Source organism: Mauremys reevesii, linkage group 7 (assembly GCF_016161935.1).
Source record: "Mauremys reevesii isolate NIE-2019 linkage group 7, ASM1616193v1, whole genome shotgun sequence".
NCBI lineage: Eukaryota > Metazoa > Chordata > Testudines > Geoemydidae > Mauremys > Mauremys reevesii.
In genome coordinates, this window is record NC_052629.1 from 117,774,239 (window position 1) to 117,792,684 (window position 18,446).

General features: G+C 43.8%; 1 protein-coding gene across 5 annotated transcripts in view; it reads left to right on the forward strand.

The window, feature by feature from the left end:
* TAFA4 (TAFA chemokine like family member 4) overlaps positions 1 to 18,446 on the forward strand; it is a 128,981-nt gene that overhangs the window by 51,431 nt on the left and 59,104 nt on the right. For all 5 annotated transcript variants that reach the window (XM_039546108.1, XM_039546106.1, XM_039546109.1 and 2 more), the window contains exons 2-3: positions 6,186 to 6,321; positions 10,486 to 10,601. In XM_039546108.1, coding sequence (XP_039402042.1) covers positions 6,242 to 6,321; positions 10,486 to 10,601 — 196 coding nt within the window. In that variant the 5' untranslated portion in view covers positions 6,186 to 6,241. The remainder of the gene's footprint in view (positions 1 to 6,185; positions 6,322 to 10,485; positions 10,602 to 18,446) is intronic.

Below are 18,446 nucleotides of genomic sequence, written 5' to 3' on the forward strand. Positions count from 1 at the left end.
ACTTGTGGCAGAGAAACAGTGCTGACAAGATTTGTTTGGGGGGGGACGGCAGAGGATGACTGGAGGAGTCTGACACCAGCACATTAATATGATTAATGACAAAACTTAATTTGCACGGACGGCTCATTCGAAGACAAAGGAGAACTCTCAAATGAGAGGCTTTGCAGCAAGCAGGAGACATTGAGGGGATTTCTCCAAGGGAGAGGCTGGTTCTGAGTTAGAACAATAAGGAGTGAGGTTTCAGAAGGCGCAGTTGCTGCGTATTCTATAGATGAGTTAATGAGATTTTCCAGTAAAGTCGAAAGTTGGAACGGTTTAATATCACTTTGCTAAATTATGTATACACAGTCCAGGGAGCTGCCTTAATTCGCATCAGCCTGGGACAACTTAATTTTTGCTATAAAATTGCAGTGAATTCCATTTAGGCCATTTCCGATATCTTAAAACACAACTGTAATTACAGCGAATGGAAGAGTCAAGTGGCTTTGCTGGCACGTCATTCTTTGGGAAATATGTTTCTAGCCCACTAGGGGGCACCCATGTCACACTAAAGGAAGGCTGAACATTGTGAAGTATCTGCAAGGTATTTTCAGACTCTGTTTTTTAACCTGCTTTTATCCTTTTAGTCTGAACTTCGCCCCAGGATAGTTTGAATGAGAAGTGATAGTATTATCTGTTGTCTTAAAAAAAACCTTTGTTTACTACACGTTAAAAGGAAATAACGTCTATGTGGATGGCATTAAACAACTGCAGACGTGTCTGACCAAATGATCTTAAATACAGCGGGAGAGAAGAATAGACTGCACCTACCTTTGTATGAGTTTTGATGTATTTCAGAAAGAAATGCTGCATGTTGATTTACTTCTGTTCATAGCAAAATGTTGTCAGTCACACTGTTTCATAGGCATATCTCTTATGTATGAGGACCTCCTGTCCTCCCCCATGCAAGATGCTGCATTCCCTCAGTTCCCATTGACTCCACTAGGAGGTGCTCTGCACCATTCATGATCAACTCTTAAATACGTGGCTCTTATATAGATGCTTTTCATCAGTAGATCGCAAAGGGCTTTACGAAGGAGGTCAGTGTCCTTAGCCACATTTTACGGATGGGGAAGCGGCAGCACAAAGGGGTGAGATGACTTGTCCGAGGTCACCCAGCAGGTTAATAGCAGAGCTGGGACTAGAGCGCTGGTTTTGGGACTCCTAGGGCAGTGTGTTAGCCACTACACAACATTGCCTGTCATCAGAGTCATAAGGAATGTTTGCTGCATTTAAAATCCGTTCACTGAATCAGGTGGTTTTAACTGGTGGAAACATTTCCTGAAGAATCAATTAGGTTTGGGATCATTTCGAGCATTGCATCTTTGACACTCTGTTTAGATTACATGAAGAATTAGAGATGAGGGACAAAGTCCAATTAAATAACCTGGACTAATTAAAACACACACACACACACACACACACACACACACACACACACACACACACACACACACACACACACACACACACACACACACACACACACACACACACACAATTTTCTCCAGTAAAGATAATTAGGCCTTTGGAGATTAATAGCTAAATATCCACAATGTGACTACTGGCCACATTAGTTTCACTCTAGAAATGGGCGGTCTCTCTTTAGGACAATTTGGACATTTTGTTTTAGCACTTCTTTTAATGTCACGTCAGCTGTTTTCCAATCAAACCTTAGCACTGGGCGCTGATGGTTTTGAAATGTGTGGTCAGTAAAACGTGGATCGTAATTCCCCTCCTCCCCGCGCTTCATTTACTAAAATGTAATGGTTCCAAATGGTTAAATAAAGACCTTCAGTAGCTTTTAAGGAATTTCTCAGCTCTCATGCTGACAAATCTCCTTGTACAATATATGCCATGTGAATTTATTTCATTTATGCAAATTATTTTACATAAGAAGAGCCTCTTAAGAGATGGGCCATCTGTCTCTGTCGCTGTCTCTCTCTTCCTTCCCCCCCCTTTTTTTTTTCAAATTGAGGACATATTGGGTACATTTCAAATTAAGGTCCTATTTATAAATTCTTGGACACGCTTTTATTCTTTTAATAGTTCATTATAAAGGATGTTATAAAATGCACTGGTAATAACCTTCACAGATGTTAAAATGAGCTATAAAACTATTGGCAGGAAAAGACCCCACTATAAAATATTATACAAGTTTGTACTTCTGTTTATTGATCTGCCCCCCCATCACCATTAGTGTCTGAGCACCTCACAATCTTTGACTCTATTTATCCTTACAACCTCCCACCGTGAAGCAGGGCGGTGCTTTTCAGTTATGGAATTTGAGGCCCAGAGAGGCTAAGCGGCTTGCCAGAGTCTGTAGTGGAGCCGGGACTTGACCCATCTCCCAAATCCTAGAGTAGCACCCTACCCACAAAGCCTTTGCTCACCCTGGTAAGCTTTTCCTCATGTGAACAGTCCCGTTGACTTCAGTGGAACTACTCATGTAAGTGCTCACCAGCATGAATAACGGTTGTGTAATCTGTTTCATTGCCATTAGAAATGGAAGCTTAATATAAGAATTACATAAGTTCCTGGAGGATAGGTCCATCAATGGCTGTTAGCCGAGATGGTAAAGGATACAAACCCTTGCTCTGGTGTCCCTAAGCCTCTGACTGCCACATGCTGGGAATGGCCAACAGGGGGTGGATCATTTGATGATTGCCCTGTTCTGTTCATTTCCTCTGAAGCATTTGGCCACTATTGGAAGACAGGATACCGGGCTAGATGGACCATTGGTCTGACCTGGTATGGCCTTTCTTGTGTTCTTATGTAAGTATTTATTAACATGACAATAACATACGTGGAAGTAAAAACCTTACGTTCTGTGAAACAATATTTAAATTGCTGTCAATATGCATCTAAGAAAAAAAGGTTGCTTGTCAAATTCTTGATTCAGTTAATTGATGGATGGAATACTTACTCTGTGCAGAGAACAACAAACCACCTTCATTTTACTGGGTAGGCTAAAAAAGAATGAATTGTACCGTGCTGTTCAGGACAGGGAGGTGTCATTGGGGTCTGTAGTACCATTATAGAGCCTGAGGAGACAGAGATTAAATGGACTTCTCATTTTCCATGGAACATGAGAGAGAGCTTTATGGTGTCCATATTAAGTTAGGTTTTGAAATTGGGTTAATGAATAAGGGCATAATCTTGCATTACTTATGTGTCTGAAAACCCCATTGAAAGGGTGCCCAGGTATGGCAGAGTTGGGGTTCCTAGAGAGCCCTTCAGAGTTACTTGCATAAGTAAGGTTTGCAGTATCAGGGTCCCTGTTATTATACGGCCAATCTTGCAGGTTGCAGATTGCCACCTACTGGTACTGAGCACCCACAATGCCCAGGGCCAGTTATTGCAAAGCACATCTCCAGTGAAGTAAAGGGTCTGGCCCATTGAGGCCAGTTGCCGTTAAGCAGGATCAGACTCTGAGTCTGTAACTGACCAATGAGAGTATCGTTACCTGCCCCTGGCACTGGGGACTGGCTGCATGAGAAATCCAGACTTCCCCAGGAGAGATCTTGATTCAGAAGGTTAGGAGTGATTGTATTGTTTGTGCAATCTGTAAACAAGTAATTGTTCTGCTGCTGAAAGTATTGCCACACCCGCTGGGTGATGCAAGAACCAGCATTAAAATCTGCCCAGGGGAACATTACTTATATGGAAAACAGGCACAAAACCCAGTTTCGGGACTAAAATCTTGGAATTTCTTTTAACATAATCAGGTGAGATTTTTTTTTTCTATTCTCTTTCTCTTATTGACATGAAGCAGCTAGTCTCAGCCCCGTGATTGGATTGTGGCAATCCCGTCCCCACAAACAACCCCATTCTTTCAAGAAGTTTTGCATCCAGATAGCACGGGGAAGCCTTGAATTATGCTAGTGGCAGTGTCATCGGTCTTTCTCTATCTAGTGACTGCAAATTGGAATAACCCATACTTTGTTTTTCTTTAATCAGTAAAGTAAACACAGAGCAGGTTACAATAAAAATTGTATTTGCTTCTAGACAAACCTTCAGGATATATAAAATAAAGATAGTAAATTTGAGTAGGAAACAGGTATGACCCTAAAAACTAAGTAGTATAGTGTTGTATTGATTTCTGAAAGGGCAATGTAAAAATATATCTGTCTAATCTGAAATGGACAAACATGTATTGGACACAAAACACGTCAGTCATTCTCTCTCTTGTGTTTAAAAAAAATCCTTGAATTTCTTTTTAAATAAAGCTTTGAGATAAGTTTGTTTTTTCTTCACTCATATTTATAGAAGAAATTTATTAATAAAGACAATAGATCTTTGTCTTCAGATGCCACCCTACTAAAATCTTGTTTTGAACAGAGTTGCTGCATTGTATGGATGCAGGCACATGCTAATACTCTCCATGTTGGTCAAACAAGGGAGAGGAAGAAAGTGATTAATTTGTAGCTTGTTATCCTGATATTACTTTAAGTCCAAGGATTTCTCTGTTTTTTCTCACTGCAAACTGAACAGGAAAAGATGAGCATTGCAAACCATGGGCTTTCTTGCTCCGAGCATCAGCCACTGAAAGGCACCTGCTAACATGCTTTAATGACCCCAGAGATGCTATGCCCTCCAAAGGAAGGGTGTAATTTTGTATTTCTTAAAAGCAAATTCCTAATTGTTCCCATTGCGTAGCAAAATAAGAAAAGTGGTGGTAGAAAATAAGAAAAGGTCATTTTGATCACTCAGTAGGCAAAGAGCCCATTATTATGAGCACTGACAAATTACACTGTGTGTCATATTTCTGATAGTGGAAGGTCAAGTTGAGCCCGGGGTAGGAGAGAGAACAAATATAAACAATAAAAGCAAAGGGACTTGAATTTTTATGAGATGAAATTTTCAGCTCATTATTTTATGGAACACATGTCAATAAAGCTATTAGAGTTTCTCTGCAGAACAATTTCTTGAAAATGCAGCTTCTGGAAAAACACACACTTATCAGCATGAGATCTGGTGGCTGTCAGCGACTAGTCCCGATAGCAGACCCGGCGAATAATGTGATCCATTGTCAAAACGCAACCATATGCGATCCTGCGGAACCTCTGTTCTTTAGATCCAGGGTGACACTACTAATGTTACTGGGAATGTGCAAGGTTGTCATAATTGCAACTTGGTTTCAGTAAATGGAGGGTGCTTACTCCCCACCCATCTCCTACCACTCTCCAACCTGAAACTGAGCCGGGGTGGGGGTGTGGACATGTGATGCTGTCTCTGAACAGCTGGGATATGGCCAGATGTGGAAATACTGGAGTTCTTGTGGTATTTCTGTTTCAGCTGGACACCAAATGCACCAGGAAATTTTCCAAGAAAGCCTTTTTAATGAGATTTCCAGCCCAATTCTGCAGGCACCAGAGGTTTGGGTAATTCCTGAAATGCATCTGAATGTGTGGGGCTCCAGAAGCCTGGGGAGAATTCCCCCGTGCTGGGGAAGTCTTCTCTGCATCCTGCACCGGCCCCACCCACATCGTAAGTGGGAGGAGCAGGCATGACAATGGGTGGGCGGGGAGGTGGCCCAGCAGAATGGAGCTCTGTTACGCCTGCATATAAATAGTGCTGCTCCATGCAGCTGTAATCTTGCACTGGGGCCAGGTGGCTGAGGAACAGGGAGAGAACAAATGGCTCTCTGCAATGCTTAGGTAGGATGGCAAATCTGCCCCTTGGTGTTTACCTGATGGAATAAGAGACTGAGGTCAAAGGGCCTGATCCAAACCGTATTGGCAGGACAGGAACAGACAATGTTTCACGTGATCATGGATGATAATGCCATTCCTAGGTCCCAGTGGGGTGTGGAGCCATTCTCAATCCCTAGAATTTGCTTGGTGGCTTGTCAGCCTTATGGATATAAGTCACTATGTATATGATTGAATACTGTATTCACCACATTTATTATTTCTGAATGGAATGATCTCTGCATAGAGTTAATCCAATGATCTTTCAAAACTGCCTTGTGATGTTTTCTCTGTATACTTGAAAACAGTTTAACTAGCTCTCCAATACTTTGCTGCCTTTTGACACTCATTGCACTGTAGATGGCACTGTAAAACAATGATTTTGTTGACAGAAATCTATTAAACATCACCATTGCAAACTCTAATTGCTGTTTAATCTGGTTTCCTCTGCAGGTCCCCAGAGCGAAGGAAAATTTCTGAAATGCAGAAATGCTTGTTTGTAGCTGCAAATGGGAATTTGGAATAACTGTGAAAATCGTACTGAAATAATTGTGTTTGACTGGAACAAAATTCTTGCAAAGTCCCCAAGGTAAGACAACTTTTTATCTTTTGGAATTGGCAATGAAGATTTGCCATTCTGGTTAGCGGTAATGTCCATTTGAATCTGTCTGAGGGAACAGGCGAATGAATGTATGCAAATGTAATGTTTCTGAGAGAGTTATCCTGCTGATATCACCTGCTGCTAAATGTGGTGAAATGCTCACCTCCTATCACATAGTGTCCATCTAACTTCAGTTTTCTCTCTCTTTTAAAAGAAAAACATTGCTATCTTTACACTAGTGAGTTGTCACAACACCTTAGTCATTTTCTTCTTCATTCAAAGGTTGTAGTGCTTTAACTACACAGGTATAGTTAAATTGGTACAACACCCCCTAGTGTCAATGCATTTATACCAGTCTAAAGGTGCTTTCTATTGGTACAGCTGTTTCTATATGATAATGGGAATAAGCTATACTGGTATAAGGTGTCTTTTATACCAGTATAATTGCATCCATAGTACGGGTTGTACCAGCACAACTATATTAGTAAAAAATGAACTCCCTAAACAAAATAGTTATACTTGTACAAAAACTATGGCCTGGGCTACACTAGCAGGGCGGGTTCAAACTAAGATACACAACTTCAGCTATGCTATTCGCGTAGCTGAAGTTGAAGTATCTTAGTTCAACTTACCTGGCCGTCCTCATGGCAGCGAGTCGACTGCCACTGCTCCCCCGTTGACTCCACTTACTCCTCCTGCCGAGGTGGAGTACGGGCGTCGATTAGTGTATGGATTTATCGCATCCAGATGAGACGCGATAAATCGATCCCTGATACATCGAACGCTAGCCGCTGATCTGGCAGGTAGTATAGACGTACCCTATGTGTAGGCCAGGCCTTAGTGAATGAGTTTGTCTAATATTGCTAGTGAAGGCAGGGGCTGGACTCGATAATCTTTCAAGGTCCCTTCCAGTTCTAGGAGATAGGTATATCTCCAATTATTATTATTTATTATGAGAGGGCCTTGAACTGAAATCCTGGATTCTCTCCTCTGACCATATTCACCTCTACAGCCCAGGCTCCTCCCTCTAGATCAGTATGTTTAAGAACTGTTGCCTTTTTTAGAGGGCAATTGCACGACACCATGGGAAGCAAACTGCTCCTCCCTGCACTGCCGAAAACGTGGCAGGTTGCTGGGGCCAGATTTTCAGCAGAGTCCAGCGCTCCTAATTGGAGCCAGATTTTTAAAAGAGCTCAACTTCCATTTAAGCACCTAAATAAGGGCTAGATTTTCAAAACCGCTCAGCACCCGGCAGCTTCTATTGAGAACAATGGAGAATCGGCCTTCTCCCTCAGTGAGAACAAAGGGAGCTGCCGGACCCAGAGCACTTTTGAACACTATTTAGCTGTCCAAGCGAGGTATTAAAAATTTTCAAAAATCTGCCTCCTTGTGCCCAATTTTCAGATGTTGGAGGCTCCCCTTAACTTTGCCTGGAGTTGTGGGGGCCCAGCAGTTCTGAAAATCAGGTTCCAAATGTTTAAATTCTAAAGGTCTAACTCTGCTTTCAATTTCACTGCTGTGTACCTGAAGGAACACCACTGGCTTCAGTAGTGCTCCTTCAGATTTACACCAGGGAAACTGAGGTCTGAATTGGGTTCGCAGCAGATCGTTTGGTCTGTTTCCAACATTTATGCTCAGAACAATTGAGTGATGTTGATGACAAGAATAACAGCATATATCCAAGCTGCATATTTTGTGTGCATTACTAAACTCCGTGTTAATTATGGGCTCCAGATCGTGCATTCAGGGGCATGTGAAGCAAGGGACGTATTAAGGTGAAATTCTGCTCTCGGTTAGGCCGTGACTCCCCTTTGAAGACAATGGGGATAAATGAGAGAAGGATCTGGCCCATAGTCATCTTGGCAGAGGTAAGCAGATTCCAAAGCCTAGCTGGGTAGGTTACTATTATTTTTTTCCCCCCTGATTGCCATAGACTTCAGCCAGGATCAGGCCCTAGCCGAAAAACATTGATAATCCCACTTACAACAGATTCACTTTAATGGAGTTGCTGGATTTCGGACTGGTTTAAGTGAGAGGTGACTCAAGCTCAGACTGATCTGCTGAAATGGAGCTCCTCCAAGCTAACAGCTGGCCCAGTCCTGAATGAGTTCCACATGTGGAGTGCTTCCAGTGCATGGCCCAGTGTGAACCTCCATTTTGTGGGTCTGATCCTCATTTACACCAAGACTCCTTTACTCCATTGTAGGAGTGTAAAAGGGCCTTAGTGTAAATGGGATTCAGGCCCTGTGTGTTTTCCCTCATTACAGCTTTGTTTGCAGGGCGTAATCACACACTGGCTTCTAGAGGCAGGTAGTTGCTTGTGATAGGCAGACATCTCCTTTCCTTTAAAGATTTAAAAATCTTGTCTGGCTGCTTTAAGTACAACACCATTTTCTTAAATCAATAGACACCATTTACTTTTTAAATAGTCACCGTACAACAAAGATGCTTTATAAAATAAATTTGCAGGGAGAGGCAGACGCTGCAAGGACAGCTGAACATGCGCCAATGTTGCTGTTTTCTTCACCAATGTATTTTTTTCCTCAATCATAAGATAATGGGTGTTGCTAAAATATATTTACAACAGGATCTTAGCCTGATAGTTTGTGATATTACAAAGTGCTCCTGTGAGCTGTTTGGGCAGTACCAATATTGCCACTAATGAACAAGCAGAGAAGGACAGTACTTTATAATGCAGGAAAGGAAAGAGAGGCAAGCCGTTCTAGATGAGAAAACATGAGATCTGCTTTTTGATGGTGTATGTATTTTAAATGTTTAAAATCAAATGGAAATGCTTCCTGAAGCCGTTACAGTAGAGGTGAACATTTTGTGAGGTTTCCTCTTTATATTTTTTGTAAACGTTAGAATGTTCACCCACTTGCACGATCTGATTAGCCTAACAGTTTGAGGTACTTTATAATCAAACAAACAAGCTCCCTTGCAATTGCATCGGGAAAGCTGAACTGAAATCTGCAACAACAACAATAAATAAATAAATAAAATAAATGCCATATAGTTTTGTTTTTGTTCGTTTTTTGAGAGTGGTGTTTTGGTATCCGTAAGAATGCTCAAGGTAGACTTTTCCGAATCCCAGCATGCTGGTTAACTACAGATCAGGAGTCGCTGCTATGAAAACAGTATTTAGTTCAATTTATGCACATCCATAAACTATTTTTATTTAGTTTGAGACTTTCTTGCGTACAGCATTTGCTGAAAAGATGGAATCTAAGGGTACAAGTGCAAAGCGCACTCTTGGGTACTTTGTATAAATAATACATCATCATAATTCAGTTTAAGAAAATGATCACATTACCTTTCCACATGATGAATGCTACTGTGGAAGCCATGGCAGAGTAATGAAAGCCGGGAAGTCCTGAGCTCTAACACTGCCTTCCACTGGACCTGATTCTGCCACCCTTACATGGCAATGTTTCTTACTCCTCGAATAGTCCCATTGATTTCCATGGAATGAGCTGTGGAATGGAATGAGTTGCTACTCAGCATGAATGAGAATACGGGAATCTGCCCTTTATATTGCAGCAGTGCTGGGAGGAGCAGTTCCCCAACCTTGATGTGGTAGGCAATGCTTGCAAAGCAGATTGCGGCCAGATTTCCACCCAGGCTCAGCCCCCAGCAGCCCCCATTATTCTTGGTGGGAGCTGTTGTATGCTGAGCCGTTGTAAAAACTTAGGTGCCTAAATAGGAGCTGAGCTTTGTTTTGAAAATCTGTCCTGAAAATTATTAGAGGGATTTTCCTGTTCTGTTGCTGAATCTGACCTGGGTCCAGTTTAAGACCCTGACCCGCTCAAAGTAACATTCAGTCTGTATATATTTAAATTGAATGTTGCTTTGAGTATGTGAATGTGCAAGGGTCTTACTTTTAAACCTCAGATTCACAGAACCTAATGAAGTCACATAAGAACATGCATGGGTGTGTCAATCACCACTGCAGCGCTTCTAATTACGAAACACAGTTGGCAAGGAATTGATCCCAACCCAAGTGTGAATTTGATTTTTGTCAGTATTACCTGGTAATAAACCATTTCAGTCACTCGTCAGCCTCTTTTCAGCTTTCCTCTTCCCAGCAGCATTTTTACACTGTTCCCTAGTTATATTGTTCTTTCACTCAGCTGCTTTCTTTTCTGCCTACAGGATGAGATTCTGTGCCAAATCGATGCTTCTATCTCACTGGCTCTTTCTGGTCTATGTGTTAATGGTGTGCTGTAAATTGTTGTCCGCCTCTAGCCACCATCCCCGAGGGCACACAGGTAGGAGCTTTTAAACTCATTACATGCCACTGAGACCAATTAATAACACTTGCAGAATGTTAGAGTCCACTTTTTAGCCATGGATAATTGATGAAGCTGTTGACAATGTGTTATAATCAGTGCGAAAGGTTAAAATAACAGCAAAAAAGAGTTGTTGTAATTTTATGTAGTGCCGTTCACAAGGCAGTTTTGGAGCAACTTCACAGCTGCTAAGATTTTTGGGACTTGGTCTTATCATTTTCCTTTCCTTTTTTAAATCTTAAACAGTTATACGTATGGTTTCTATTCTGAAATATAGCTTTAACTTCTTCCTGTTAGTATAGGCCCTTATCAATGGAAAGATTCCCATTGGATCAGGCCCTTAGTGCTACCTGAGTCAGTCCTTCCATTAAATTACCCATATCCTTCTTGTTAAATTAATCCTTACTGTATATTAGCCATTTCCCTAGCATGGATGTTGAGGCAAACAGTGAAAAGATATGATTGAATCAGAAGAGGAAGTTGCTTTCTTGCAATGTTAGATGGTAGCACCCTTCTCTCTAGATGAGAACCTCAAATCTGGCTCAAGCCTGATGCCCAGACTTGGGCTCATTCCCAGTGCTAACACTAGGGTGACCAGACAGCAAGTGTGAAAATCGGGACGGTGGGGGGTAATAGGAGCCTATATAAGAAAAAGCCCCAAATATCGGGAGTGTCCCTATAAAATCAGGACATTTGGTCACCCTAGCTAACTCTGCTGTTCAGTACCAGAAAGCGGAGCTCCATTTGTTAGAGGTTCCATCTTTCAGGTGAAACCATACGTTGATGTTCTACCTTGCCTCTTCCTGTGACTTGTCCAGGTGGACGCTAAAGGATCCCTGTGGTCTTGCCAAACTCCTTCTCTATTTAAAACAAGTTCCAGCAACCAGGGTCCTATATGAACTCCGTACAGCTGCTGTATTTGTTGACATGCTCATGCTAATCAGCATTGTTGCGTCTTGAAGAGTTGCACAAAGCACTAACTTGGATTTGTACTATAAATAACTAACATTCAGCCGCCACCCAGTTATCACTTGGGGCTCTCCAACATTGTGAATCATCTTTATCAGGCTGCTATGTGTTACCTGGCACGGCTTTTGCAACTTGAAAACATTGAGCACACTGATTGATTCATGAGCTATTGCAATTTAACCTTTCTGTTGTACAGAAAAGGTCTCAGGCTCACTTTGATGCCTTGAGTAGTAGGGTTTATGGGAAATTAAACAGCAAAGAAACGGTAAACATTAGTTATTTTAGGACAGATATTTGCTGGGGAAAACAGACATAGCTCCAGTCACGTCAGTAGGAATGCACTGATTTATACTAGCTGAAGCTGTGGCCTAATATGTATAGTTTGATGTAAATCTGATCTGAAACGGAAGTGATAGCTGTGCTGGAAGAGCTCGGTTGCTGCTGCTTGCGCCAGCTGATAGATGACATTCTAATTAGGTAAGATACACTCTAAAACGTTCTGCACGTGGCTAAAAAGTTTCAGCACTACTCCAGTTAATTGAACATCAGAGGAGGATCTAGTGCTACCCTTGTCTCCCAGATAGTCCTTTTCTTCCTCTGTGGAAATGGCCCGAGTCACACATTACAGGGGAAAGATTGGTTACCGGCAATTGCACATTGACCGAGGAAGGATTGGCTGCAGACAATGAGTGTGGCCCTTTCTGAAAACGGTCATTCCTGAGCAGCGGGTTCCTGATCCGACACCACAGTTGAATTTTCTTTCTTGAATGTAACAAAATTAGCAGTCGGAAAACACGCTTCTATAGACGTTGTCATTCAGCCAAGAATTCAATCACAGCCTTGTAAAAATTAGTTTTTTCATGCCTTTTAAACTGCACTTTACATACAATCCCAAGGGAAATACCTGTGACAGGAAGAGAACATCTATTATGTGTATGCATGATGGGTGTTTATGAAACAGTGCAAATGATGGTATTCTTTTCACTTTACATGTCAGAATACTTAATTGCATATTTTGAGTTGACAAAAAAATTCTTTCTCTCTGTATCAAGCAGTTACTGCAGAGTATAAGCAACCAACCTGAAAATTACATAAATCTGCTTAAGTAGATCACTCCTAGGTAGGTCCAAGACACATACAACTAATAGACTCTTAAACTTTTGCTTCTTATGATAAATTAGGCCAAAATCTGTGGTGCGTACTCAGGCAGAGCTCCCATTCAACTGGAATTTGACCTCTGTTTTATATAAAGCTGTATATTTAAGTGATTAAACTTATCTCTTAGTACAGAATTAATGACCCAATTCTTGGGTGGAGATCTAGCAAAACATCTCCTGCTGTCAATAGGTCGCTTTCAAAGTAGCTGGGAGAAAGCGTTAACCCTGGAGGCACTCAGAGGGCATAAGAACAAATTCAAGCTTTCATCTCAATGCAGAAATCTTCTTTCCTCCCTTAGTCAAACAGCTGCAGTGTGTGGTTGACATGGGGAGATAAGAAATATGTCTCACTACAGTGACATTACAATGGAAATCTGAGCCAACATTAAAACGGCACTGCTTTGCTTACTAACTGGACACCATCAGTGTTGTGTGTTCAGGTTCACTGTACACCAGGAATGATCGACGATAAGAGACTCACAGATTAGACTTTCCTTCCCCACATTCTGCTCCCAAAGAGCTGTTCTTTAGTTTCAGCAACTTCTGAGGAGTTTGTACCTTCTCCCTCCAGCCCCAAAACAGCACCAGTGTTTTTTAAAAGTGATAGCGTAAGAGGAACCTTTTGCAAGTAGGTAGGAATGTTCACAGTATCCCTTTAACAATAGTCTCACTTTAACAGGAGTCCACAGAGCTTGGTCTTGATAGACTCCAAGAAGGAGAGGTTGCACAAGTTCTGAGAAATACTTATGCCCACTGAACAGGTAGCAATACAGCATGTTCATAGTATCCCCTAGGGGCCTAGCTTTTCAAAAGAGACTAGTTGTTTGGGGTGCCCAGTTTGAAACAACTTAAAAGGGCCTGATTTTTCTGAGCTTCCACCCCTGAAAATCAGGCCCCTTAAGGTGTCTCAAGTCCCCAAAGCACTGATCACTTGTGAAAACGTAGATCCAAATACCAGTATTATTACTAAGGAAGTTGATTAACCCCTAATGCCAGGGGCTGGTAGGATTCAAGCTGGAAAACCCCAATAGTTTTTTTTCTCTTTTAAGACCCTGATGCAAGGAGAGACTCCCATTGACCTCACTGGTGTTGGTCTGGGGCATAAAGAATACAGAGTTCTGCAGCTGTCTCACCAATACAGAGCTTGCAGGAGTGACTCTGTCCATAAGAAGCCAGCAATCAGCAGAATGCTGTCAAAGGCTATGGCTACACTGGCGATTTGCAGCGCTGGAAAGCCTCCACCAGCGCTGCCATTAGTAAGTGGCCACACCTGCAGGGCACTTCCAGCGCTGCAACTCCCTGGCTGCAGCGCTGGCCGTACACCTCACTCAGCATGGGGAATAAGGATTCCAGCGCTGGTCATCAAGTGTGGCCACACACCAGCGCTGTGATTGGCCTCCAGGGTATAAGGTGTATCCCAGAATGCTTTTATAAATTACTCTCTTTGTTTTGTTATGCAGCCTCTCTTTGTTTTGTTGTGAACGAGCTCCGATCGGAGCTCTGTTCTGTACCTGGCTGTAAACAATCAAATGAGAGGCAGGCAGGCAGAGTGAATGATCGGAGCTCCGTTTGAACTGCTTATCTATAAAAACAAACACTGATCACAGCAAACAGGAGCTATCTGTACCTGGCTGTGAATGATCAAATGAGAGGCAGGGGAAACAGTGTTGGATGCAGGCTGTTAGGGTTCGCAAACATTTTGTGATTTTTCCAATCTCTCTCTTCCTCACTCCCTGTCACTGTAAACCACAGGGAGTGAGTGAAACAGGGGGCAGTCCGTGTTGGAGGCAGGCTGTTTGCAATTAGAGTTAAGACTAAGGGCTCATGAACATTTTGTGATTTTTCCAATCCAGGAAGCTAACACACAGTGTTGGCTCCAAAAATCCACTCTCTCTCTTCCCCGCTCCCTGTCACAGTACACCACCCTCCACCCCCCTCTTTTGAAAAGCACGTTGGTGCACTTGAATGCTGGGATAGCTGCCCATAATGCAGCACTCCCAACAGCGCTGCAAATGCTCCAAATGTGGCCACACACCAGCGCTGGTAGCTGTGAGTGTGGCCACACACCAGCGCTGCTCCTACACAGCTGGATGACCAGCGCTGCAAACTACCAGCGCTGCAAACCGTAAGTGTAGCCATACCCAAAGTGGAGGTGCTCTGAAACATCTTGTCTGAGAAAAAGGACTTAGGCACTACAGTAATACAAAGACTAGAAAAGCCAAGAGTTAATCTTTTCACCCTCTGTACTGCCCCACTGCTCTGTCTCCCTTTGTTTTGCAAAACAGCCTTCACTACTGGAAGGCAGCAACACAGAACAGACTGTCAAGATACAATGCATTCAAATTAGAGATCTGAGATCCTGATCTTGACCCCAACATAGAGGCTTGGGCTCATTTGTAATTAAAATAGTGTAATCTGGTTGACATACATTTCGAAAACGTGCTTTAAAACAGGGGTAAATAAGCACTGAACAGGAAGAAATATCATTCCTATACTGTGCTGGAATGGGGTGGGGCCACTTTTAGTACAAGCGAAGTCTCATTTCCGTCTTTGTTTAGCAGTCATAGATGACAAGTTAGGACGTGTAGAGTAAACACTTTCTCAGGTAACAGCTAATTTATAGGCAAGATTTGCAGGTCAATTTATTTATTTATTTTTTGGGTGCGCTGCCACTGTCACAAGCCAACTGAGTCGCTTTGGCTTTCTTCATGCTATGCCTTATTCCTTTGCTACGATAGCTACCTGAAATGCTCCCAACCTGGGTCTGCTTGCAAGTGGTTGGATACTGTGACTAAATAATACTTGGCTGGGTAAGAACAAGCCAAATGCATGTATTTAATACCCACTTAGAATCTATTGGGTTGCGAATGTCAGAGAGAAGGGTTCATAGTTTGAGCCACTTGTTAGGAACAGGGTCACCTGCCACTGCTGCTTCTGCAAAGCTGTTTTGTAATTTGTTGCAATAATCAATTTGTAAGCACCTAGAGGATAATAGCGTTATAAGGAATAGCCCACACGGATTTGGCAAGAAGAGGACCCTGTGGACCTAGACCGTCCCTGAACTACATACTTTTTAGCAGCACTCTCGTTGGATAGTTTATCTCCCCCAAACAATCCTCCTGAAAGTATTTGTTGGGCTGGATTCTCCACTCCGTTACACTTGTTTCACACCTTTGTGGCTTGCCTTTCTCGCCCTGCACCATGGCTAGGAATAACTGCAGCCTCTGTATTCAGGGGCGGCAAAGGGACTGCTATGTCCATGCACCCCACCCCACAAGAGGGGGAAGGGCTGCGGTTCTGCTTCCATCTCTTTCTCCCCCTTTCCCACACCTACTCCCACCCCCCAAAAATTGAATGTTTGGAATGACGGGTGACTGGATACTGGTTTGGTTACAGAATGTGAAGGAGGTTTTGTCTAGAGATGGATCAGGATCAGACCCACAGATCTGGGCAAGGAGGATGTGTGACTTTAAATCTGGATCCAAGTTTTGCAAAGGGCCCTATTTTTATAATGCACCAAACCAAATCCTTGCTAGTTAGAACAGGGTGAAAATCTGACTGAATTTTGCCGCTTTGCCCCAGCTCCAATATTGGGTTTGAATTTGCTCAGCTCTTCGTGATTTTAAACAAGAACTTGACTGTTAGCCGTGATGCCTCGCTACCACTGCGTAGATGCAGTACAATACAGGGGAAGGCAGCGGTTGGTAGGGATAAGTTGGTGCCTTGCTGGATCCCTGGTCAATGACATACTGGGGTGCTCGGGGCCTCCTGGTCCTTGCCACCACACAAAGGGATTGTCAGAATCACAGGCATCAATGTTTTTCTGCACTGGTGGGGGCTTGCGCCCCCGGCCCCGCCCCCACTCCACCCTTGCCCCAAAGTGCCTGCCCTAACTCCACCCCTCCCTGCCCCATTGGACCCCCCCAAATCCCCACCCCGGCCCTGCCTCCTCCCGCAAGCGTGCCGCATTCCTCCTCCTCCCTCCTAGGCTTGGCGTGCGAAACAGGTGTTTCGCAGTGCAAGCACTGGGAGGGAGAGGGGAGAAGCAGGATGCAGCGGCGGGCTCACAGGGGAGGCAGAGGTGAGCTGTGGTGGGGCAGGGCACTGCCGGTGGGTGCAGAGCACCCGTCAATTTTTCCACATGGGTGCTCCAGCCCCGGAGCACCTACGGAGTCTGCGCCTACGGTCAGAATGACTTCTGTGCCTTAGGTGGAGTTCACTCCCTCTCAAGAGTCTGCTATTGAGTACGCAGGGTACTGGCCTTTCAGCTATGGCAGCGTGGTACATGCACAGCTCTGCAAGAGTGGAAAGCAGTGGCTCAGAACGATGATGTGGATGAAAACCCTCCTATATTGTCAGTTCCAACCCTCTTACTGGGTGACATCCCTCAGAGGGCAACGGAAAAATCCGTGCTTTGAAGCCCGCAACCTTCTCTAGCGACTCCTTAAAGCAGAGCCCTGCTCTGTATGGTTTACATAGGAACCGCGATTTGTAGTGAATGCAAGGGCCAGCTTTCATTTGCAAACTCTGACGGGGCAGGATTGCACCCGTATTGATGACCATTTTCCGGGATTCCACCACTGTTCTACTTTGCATTCTTTAAGTGATACTTGAATAGGGAAGACAGATCTATGTACCAGCTCGGTTTGTATAAAAACAATCTTAATGAATAATACAGGAGTGCATTTCACATAGAAAACGAAGACTCTCCCTGCTGCTGCTCTCCCTCCTTGCTTGCTGGGCTTAGGGAAAGAAGTGTCTTTTTCAAACATGCTTTCCTCTGTCTCTTCTCGCAGTGCTTTCCTGGGCGTTGTTAGCTCTGCCTAGCAGTGGGACCATCAAATTAAGTCCATCGTCCGCCATCCGGGGAAATCTCCTGTCATTTACTGTGTGCAAGTGTTGTATGTGTATGGGCAGGGAGCGAAGAGCTACCGTTGATGGACTTGCAGACTGTCTGCAGCACCAGAAGAGAATGTTTGGAAAATCTTATCTTTAATGGACCCTTTTTCCAGGGTTGCCCAGAGGATTCAGGGAGCATGGGGCAAAACGGGGCTGTGGTACTTGTACTCAGCGGCATTTTGGTGGTGGGGGGGTCCTTCAGTCGCTCCTTGTCTTCGGTAGCACTGAAGGCCCCCCCGCCGTCGAAGACACGGAGCGACTGAAGGGCCCCCTGCCACCAAAATGCCGCCGAAGACCTGGACCGCTGCTGGGCCAGGGCTCGCGGGGCCCGGGGCCTGGGGCAAATTGCCCCAATTCTCCCCCCACCCCCCAGGTGGCCCTGCCTTTTTCTGTTCCACAAACCAAAGCTGAAGAAACAGTCATCAGCCTGGCAAAAGCTAGTGAAATACACTGGTAAAGTACGTACTGTCCCCCTCTCTAGTAGCTAGTTGAGTACAGGATAACAGCCTACTACAGCTGACAGCCTAACTGCTGTGAGGAGTTAATGGGTGTGAGTGTGGGGTGGGGAAATATTACATAAGTAAAGTGGGGTATAGTATTGGGAATCTGATCAGAAGTAGGGGCAAGAGTAGCGTAGCAGCACTGTAAGAGTCTGAAAGAGTGAAGTGTGTGTGTGTGTGTGTGTGTGTCAGGGACTGGATGTTGTTGGGGTGGATTAGGGAGCCGAGTGGCAGCCTGCAGAACAAATGAAATCTTTGTAACCAGAAGGGCAAAAACCAGAGAGGGGTCCTTCCTTAGG